The sequence below is a fragment of the Pan paniscus genome, chromosome 7 (genome assembly GCF_029289425.2).
Source record: "Pan paniscus chromosome 7, NHGRI_mPanPan1-v2.0_pri, whole genome shotgun sequence".
In the NCBI taxonomy this organism is placed as follows: Eukaryota; Metazoa; Chordata; class Mammalia; order Primates; family Hominidae; genus Pan; species Pan paniscus.
In genome coordinates this window covers 45273513-45281906 of record NC_073256.2, presented here as the reverse complement: position 1 = coordinate 45281906, position 8394 = coordinate 45273513, and the positions used below count along the sequence as shown (strand labels likewise).

The 8394-nt window shown below is 44.1% G+C and overlaps 1 protein-coding gene across 2 annotated transcripts in view; it reads left to right on the top strand.

Moving 5' to 3' along the window:
- ADRA1A (adrenoceptor alpha 1A) overlaps positions 1-8394 on the top strand; it is a 189784-nt gene that overhangs the window by 116318 nt on the left and 65072 nt on the right. Inside the window, exon 3 of one of the 2 annotated variants that reach the window (XM_063606676.1) lies at positions 3264-3625. The exons of the other annotated variant lie outside the window; for it this stretch is intronic. Within the exon in view, the coding sequence (XP_063462746.1) occupies positions 3264-3422 (159 nt within the window). The 3' untranslated portion in view covers positions 3423-3625. Of the gene's footprint in view, positions 1-3263; positions 3626-8394 lie in introns of those variants that run through there. 2 annotated transcript variants of the gene reach the window in all.

The following is an 8394-nucleotide window of genomic DNA, read 5'->3' as shown; positions in this document are numbered from 1 at the left end:
TAGCGACATGTTGTTGTTGAACACACTGTTGGGAAGAGGTGTGCACAGTCAGCTCTCAAGAGCCTGTACAAGCCAACTTCAACACTCCACTGATCCCACCCATGCCCCTTAGCAGCATGTGACCTAAGCCTACCTCAGTGTTCATTTCCTTATCTGTAAAACGAGATAATAATAGAAGCTTCCTCACTGGACGGATACATGTAAAGAATGTCTGTGTAGTTCATAATAAACATTCAATGAGTCTTAGGTGTTGTTGTTGCAATTGCTGTTATTGTTAACACAATACTGATGCCTATTGGCACAGATCACAGACATCTCAGAACAGCAAAAGTGTCCATCCACACACATTCCCTAGTAGATCAACTTTTCTGAGATATGTGTGGCAGTATTACAATCCTTTTTTTGGTCATTACATAGCACTTACTCCTTACACTCACCCATACTGAATTTGTTAAGTCTCTGCTTCAGACACCAAAGCTTTGGGGATAACTCTCTTCCTTTACTTTTCAATTTTAACCAAAGTATTTAATGATTCTATGAACTAGTTTTCTTAGACAAAAGGCCTCTTAATGCCAAATCATCCTGCCAGCCTATTATTATTATTAATTCTCCTGTTTATAAATACAAATTGCCTTCAACAGAATTTATGAAAAACAACTCTTTTATTCTGTTGTGTAGGTGGAGGAAAAAATACTTTGTTCCTACTCACTCCTCACATGTTATTATGTTCTGATCCATATACTCATTTCAGAATTACATCTGCACATGGTAAACTAAACAAGTAAAAACACTGCAGTATCATGAAGTTGGGATGGGCTCTGGGTTTCTGAATCCTATCACATACCACACTGCAGGCCTCATTTGCAGAAACTGTACCTAGAAGGACAAGAGCCAAATGGGAAACAACTTACAATTTTTTTTTTTTTTTTGAGACAGAGTTTTGCTCTTGTTGCCCAGGCTGGAGTGCAATAGCGCAATCTCGGCTCTCCACAACCTCCGCCTCCCGGGTTCAAGTGATTCTCCTGCCTCATCCTGCTGAGTAGCTGGGATTACAGGCATGCGCCACTGCACCTGGCTAATTTTGTATTTTCAGTAGAGACGGGGTTTCTCCATGTTGGTCAGGCTGGTCTCGAACTCCCGACCTCAGGTGATCTGCCCGCCTTGGCCTCCCAAAGTGCTGGGGCTACAGGCATGAGCCACTGCACTTAGCCTACAACTTAGAATTTTTATGAATCACCAGGAGAGCTGTGTTCCCAAAATTAAAGCATCTCTGCTGAGCTTCTCTGTCTCACTCAGGGTTTCCTATACCCAACTTGCTTGTATTTAAAATATCCAGGTTTGAGGAATGCCACAGAAGGAAAGTTTGTGTCCCTCCAAAATCCATATGTTAAAACATCTTTCCCATTGTAAAACTATTTGGAGGTGGGGCCTTTGGGAAGTAATTAGGTCATGAGGACAAAGCCTTCATGAATGAGATTTTTGTCGTTACAGGAAGAGACCCAGCTGGGTGTGGTGGCTCATGCCTGTAATCCCAGCATGTTTGGAGGCTGAGGCCAGTGGATCACTTGAGCTCAGGAGTTCGAGACCAGCCTGGCCAACATGGTGAAACCCTGTCTCTACTAAAAATACAAAAATTAGTTGGGCATGGTGGCACATGTCTGTAGTCCCAGCTACTTGGGAGACTGAGGCAGGGGAATTGCTTGAACCCAGGAAGCAGAGGCTGCAGTGAGTGGAGATCATGCCACTGCACTCCAGCCTGGGCAACAGAGCAAGATTCTGTCTCAAAAAAAAAGAAAAAGAAGAGACCCCAGCCCAGACAGCTTCCTTGTCCCTTCTGCTATCTGAGGTTCCAGCGAGGAGGCGGCCACCTATGAACCAGAAAACAGGCCTTTACCAGATACCAAACCTGCCAATGCTTTGCTTTTGAACTTCCCAGCCTCCAGAGCTGAGAGAAATAAATTTCTGTTGTGTATAAGCCACCTATTTATGTTATTTTGTTACAGCAGCCCACATGAACTAAGACAAGGACAAATTTCAATGCTCATGTGCCTCTAGCCCCATGAACCAAACACTAATGGAAAAGCTGAAATTGAGAGTAGAATCATGACCAGGTCTTCTTCTGGAAGGGGGGCCCCGATCATAAATCAATGGAGATAGGAAATGAGTGAGGAAGAGTGGAATCTTGCCCACTAAGAATACATGGTCCAAGAACAACCAGCCAGACTGTGCATTCCTTTTTGGTTTGGGCTGGCCATGGAGGAGTCTTAAGGCCAAAAGATAGCAGTGAAAGCAAAGGCAGAAATTTCTTCCTCTCTGTGGGTAAAGGAGCAAATACAAAGAGAAAAGCAGACAGTCTTCCTGCCGTCTTCATATAAATGCCATATGTGGATATAAATTGAAAAGTAATAGTTTCACCAATCTCTAGTCCTAATCCCTAAAGGTAACCACCCTTACCATTTTATTGTGAGTTTACTCATTCAATGCATAGCTATTAAAAATTTATTACATGCCAGGCATCATCTTTGACCACATTAGTGAACAAAACAGAAAAACATAAGGCTTACTCTATGAAGCTAACATGCTAGAACATCTTCCAGAAATGCTCTATGAACATGCAAATATGTGGATTGCATAAATATCTTTATAAAAACAGAATGAGCCAGATATTGATTGGTTATATTAGATGCATCTCTATAGATCAGTGATTGAGCCATCAGCCCCTGATTATCTTAGATCCGTGGGTTGTTGCCATAACAAACACACCACAAAGTTAAAGAAAAGTCCAGTCTCCTGTCCTTTGGAAAGTTATAGTTTGATATTATGAGTCCTACAAAACAACTTTGAGAGCTTATTTTAGAGCTTCTAGTATTTTTAGGGGCCATGAGTGTATTTCAGTAGTGTTGTCACTGCCTAAAACATTTTTGAAACTGTTTTGAGACTGCCTTCAGAGTCAATTTATGTGTGGTACCTCCCCTAACAAATTCCTTATTTACTTATTATTGCAAATAATACTAACCTTGACCACAAAACATCTTTCTCCAATACAAAAGGTGACCCTCACCTGCTGAGGGGACAGCTTCAGAGGTCCTCTCTGGTTGAGTCCATAGGTGACTGGTGCCAAGACATTGGCCAGGTCATCCTGTTGGCCAAATGCAAGCTGGGAGGGTGAAACCACTATAAAAAGCCATGCTGAATAAATTCAGTGGAAAAAATTAGGTCAATAGTTTTTCAACTTTTTTTTTTTTTTTTTTTTTTTTTTTTAGACAGAGTCTCGCTCTGTCACCAGGCTGGAGTGCAGTGGCATGATCTTGGCTCACTGCAACCTCCGTCTCCCGGGTTCAAGAGATTCTCCTGCCTCAGCCTCCCAAGCAGCTAGGACTACAGGGATGTGCCACCAGGCCGACGCCACCAGGCCCAGCTAATTTTTGTATTTTTAGTAGAGATGGAGTTTCACCATGTTGGCCAGGATGATCTCGATCTCTTGACCTCATGATCTGCCTGCCTCAGCCTCCCAAAGTGCTGGGATTACAGGCGTGAGCCACCGTGCCCAGCCCAACTTTTTTTTTTTTAATCTTTTTTAACAGTGCAATCCTTTCTGTGGATGAAATCTTGCTCAGAAGCTCAATATGCAAAAGAAAGAAAAACAGCAGGGCTGGACAGATATTGGGAGTGGGGTAAGACCCCAACCACTCAGAACCACCCCCCCAACACACACACACATTCTCTCCATGGTGACTGGTGAGGGGCCTCTAGAGGGTACATAGTACACCATGGAGCACGGTTTAAGCACCACTGGACTACACATTCTTCTGTGGCAGTTATCTTACCTTCCCATAGACACCCAGCCCATAGCCATTGGTTAATAAAGGTTTTCCAAATGAGAAAAGGGATCAAGTAGTAAATCGCTGTCGAAGGGGTAGAAGGTGAGGGGCTCTCAAAAGAGCTCAGCATTTAAAGGAACCAACTAAAGAGCAATGGAAGACCCATTGGTCTTGATCTACCAAAGATCATTACCAAACAGTGGTTTGTATCTGCAAGAACGATTTCCTAAAGGTTAAAATCCAGAGCAGACAGAAGTTTTTGAAGGCTGGGGTAAAAAAAAGATGGGGCATCCTAGCACTCTTTGAATTCACAACATGAATGAGTAGGAGGTAGCCCATGGTCTAGGGGAATGGGGTGATGGTAACTGATGACAGAGAAGGAGACAAATGCTCCATTTTCATTTTGCTCCCTACTCCTCCAGCAGAGATAATAATCGATTTGAAACCTAGGGAAGTAACCCACATGGATTAAGTGGACTTACATGGGAAGCATGACAAAGGCAGGTGCTGGGGTGTGGTCAGGAGGGCCTTGGCTCTGAAGCCACCCTTGAGGGTACCTGTAGAGGAACAGGACCTGGGAATGGGTCTCTGAAGTGCCTAAGTGGTGCTCTTCTCCACCTTCCCTGGGCAAGCCCTGAATACACTGATACGTACAGTTAGCCAACACTCAGTTATAGTTACCAGGGGCAGGCATTGTTCCAAATATTGTACATATACTAACTCGTATAATGCTCCCAACAGAACTATGAAGTAGTTTCTATTGTTTCCCTCCTCTTACAGAAGGAAAACTGAGGGTCAGTGGGGTTTAGGGGTTTGCAAAATTTTCACACACAAAAATTGTTCACTCCAAGTGAGTGGCAGAGCTTGGATTTGAACCAAGGTACTTTAACTCCAGAGACCAATTTATTAACCAATATGCCTCCCTAGACACTAGACTCTCAGTTTTATTCCCAGTAAAGAGTCAAGTTGAAGGAAACAGCTGATAACAGTGGGCAAATGAGCTTTGTGAGGGGCTGCCCTATAAGCAGTGCAAAACCAGGGTACCCATACCAGGTGGGGTGTGGAGGAGTCTGCCCAAGGGTGACACAGCCTGGGAAAGCTAAAAGAAACTGCTGCTCCCTGGAAGCAGCTCATCCCAAAAGGACAAAAGGGGTCTTAGAGCTGAGCCTGCCAGTTTATTTATTCCAGATTCACCAATCGAATTAAGCTACTCCTTCATCATGAGATGGATGGAAGAAAAGTTGAGGAGTGGGCGGGACACACTCACCCTAACAAGGAGCACAAAGGGAGATAGGAAAGGTCAGGGCAATGGTGTGACCCAAAGTTGGGTAGGAAGCAAAATTCAGGACAGGACAAAGAGCCAGCAATAAAGCAAAGTGGAGAGACTAGATCCCTGCAAATGGTCTAAACCAGCAGATATCCTGAGATTCAAGAAGCTATGAAAGGTGGACCCAAGAGCTGAGCAAAGGGTCAGCAACCAGGGCATGCATTAGGTGGCTTCAAACAACTCCTTAGGATAGGCACTTTACACACAATGTCTGATCTATTCTTCACAGTCAGCTTTCACAGCCCAAAGTGTGTTCCTTTTACAGATGAGGAAACTGAGGCATAGCACAATTAAGCACCTGCTCTGTTTCCAGCTGTCCAGGACCAGCATCATATTTCTTCTCTCCATATAGCAAACTCACTTCTTGCAAAGAAGAGAAACTTGCTACGATGCGAAACATTCAAATGCTGCCCTAAATTAGAGCATGGCTTTTCAAATTCTCCATCTTGTATAACAAAGCACCTATTAAAATGTTTCATATGATTTTTCTCCAAAAGCACATTCACTACCCACCTTTGATAATATTCTAACATCCTGAAATCAAAGTACACGGTTTTAGAAACATGACAGAATATCTAGACTAAGGGCATCCCTGAACATAGAGTTTTGGTCACTACACCAGCCTCCAGTTCCCAAAGCAAGCACTGTCAGTCTCCTATGCTCAGCGACATTAAGTATCCCCTAATTCTGTGACACCATAAGACAGCTGAGACAATCTGATGTTTTTGCTTTCTGATGAGGAAGCCAATGAGAGACCCAGCCCCAGTAAAACATGGACACCAGTGTTGAAAGTTATTATTCCTTTTGCAGCTACTTCCAGCCTTGCTGCTTGGAAGGCTCTTTTAGGACTCAGAGTTGAAATTCTCCAAATAGTAAATATTGCTTCCGGAAAATTTCTTCCCAGAGTTCATCATGGTAACACATTTTTTAATTACTTGCAAAATGAGCACCAGTTAATCCCCTTGCTCCCTGTTAGCCAGTGACTGGAGAGATGCTGATTTAATCGCTGCTTGCCATCCACATGAAGGGCAGGGGGGATCCTGCCACTCTATGATAAGGATTTCCTAAGGGAAGAAAGGGGCTCTCCTCTCCAAGCTCAGTCCCGTGCAGACCGTGGGGAACTTTGAGGTTTGAGAAGAATTCGCATCCATTTTTAGAAGAGACATCCTCACATCGTCACAGTGTGCCTGCCACTGTAAACCTAAAGAGGACATGAGGACAAAGCCAGAAAGACAAGACCTTCATGCCTCAGGCACGAGGTCCCCAGGCACTGCTTTGGACTGCAATCACATGAGAAAGACTCTACAGAAAATGAAGAAAAACAACTCTGACAGACAAGCATCCTTTTCTAGTTTGCTACAGTTAGAAGCTGTCTAGACAGGCAGTAGAGTCCTCAGCCCAGGCAAGTAAAGGCCCTGCATGGTACCTTGACATTCAGGAACCTCACCTTGGATATGGCAAGGAACTCACGAGGCCAGAGAACCACCCCAGCTGCCCTTAAAGATCATGTCCCAGGTATTCTAGGCCCAGAATTTCCTGCCCAGATCGTTCTGAGATTGCCTCCAGAATAGACTGAAGGCCATGTAGGTGACTACTAGCACACTTGGAAATATTAAGAAAATCATCCCTCTCTCCCTGGGTGCCTGTGTGTTCTGAATCTCCCATCTTGTTCTTACCTCTTTCCTCACCCAGTCTGGAGCTCTTGCTTTAGATCTGGACCACAAGAGCCCTCAGTTTCCTGGTTCAGTCACCCTTTCCCTGCAAAGCACAGCAAAACCAATGATCTGCCTCAAAAATAACCATTGCTGCCACTCGTGGAGTACTCCCTACATACCAGGCAATACTCTGTGAGATAATAAGAAATATATTTGGTATTTGTTCCTGGTTCCTAGCACAGAGCCCCTGAAACCTTTGTAATTTCTAGAGTGAGAGGAGTGTCTTCGGTCACACCTGAGTTCATGTTAACGAGGTGACTTAAGGTGGGACCCCTAGAGAGCCTCAGGATGTGGCTGGTTGCCAGGAAGACTAAGTGGTAGAGGATGGAAACATTCAGCCTCACCAGTCAACCTCCAAAAAGGAGAGAGTGCTAGAGACTAAGCTCTGTTGAAAACTCTTAAACAACAAGATAGGATGTGTGAACACATCCAGGTGCTAGGGGCGTGCTGTAACCTGAGAGATTGTGGAAGCTCTATGCACATTGGCCTACACCTTCCCTGTGTATTTCTTCTGTTCAGCTGTTCCTGAGGTGTATCCTTTATAACAAATGGGTAAACATAAGGCAAATGTTTCCCTGAGTTCTATGAGCCATTATAGCAAATTATCAAATCTAAGAAGGAGGTTATGGAAACTCCCAATTTGTTGCCAAGTCAGACAGAAGTTGTAGGTGACCTGGGGACCCACCACTTGCAACTGGCATCTGAAATGGGGGGCAGTCTTGTGGGGTCCACACTAACTCCTGGTAGCATCAGAATTGAGTTAAATTATAGGGCACCCAGATGGTGTCCAGAGAGTTGGAGAATTTGGTAGTATTGGAAGACCAACAACAACAAACCAAAGCAGAATGCTAAATGCTTTCCATGCACTACCATTTGCTGTTTGGAGCAATATTATAGGTGGTAGTTATTAATTCACATTTTCCATATTAGAGAAGAGAGGTCTAAAGAGGTTAAGTAATTTGCTCAGGGTCAAACCGCTAGGGAATCCACCCTGTAATACAACACCTATCAGTGAGTTCCTGTCTGATTTAGGCCCTCAACCACACGTGTCCTTGATCAGCAGTACAATTCCAGCTGCTATTCTAGACCTTTGTCATGCTCTGTGTCAGTGGAAGAATGACGAGATTCATAAATTTGGAAAGGAAAGCTTTGATTCTCATAAAACATTGCAACATGCAGGCTGAGAACCAGAGCTTACAACCAAAAGCCAGAAACAGGAACTTCAAGGGTGTTTTACTGTACCAACCCCCGTAAGCCCACAAACACGCATAAGACAGGGATTCATGCTAAATTAGGTGGCCAGATATACACATTCAATAAGCTACAGAAGGAGTCATGAATATTTATGAGAGGAGAAGCATGCTCATGTGCAAGTCAGCTTCATGCTTCCCTGTGAGACTATGTTCAAAAAAAATGCAGCCTTAGCATGATGCAAGGGTCATGCGAGTTTTAGGACCTCTGATGTCAAAGGTGAAGCAGAGGACATGAAAGCTCTCACTGCACTCCTCCCTAGACTGGACAGAACCACCCC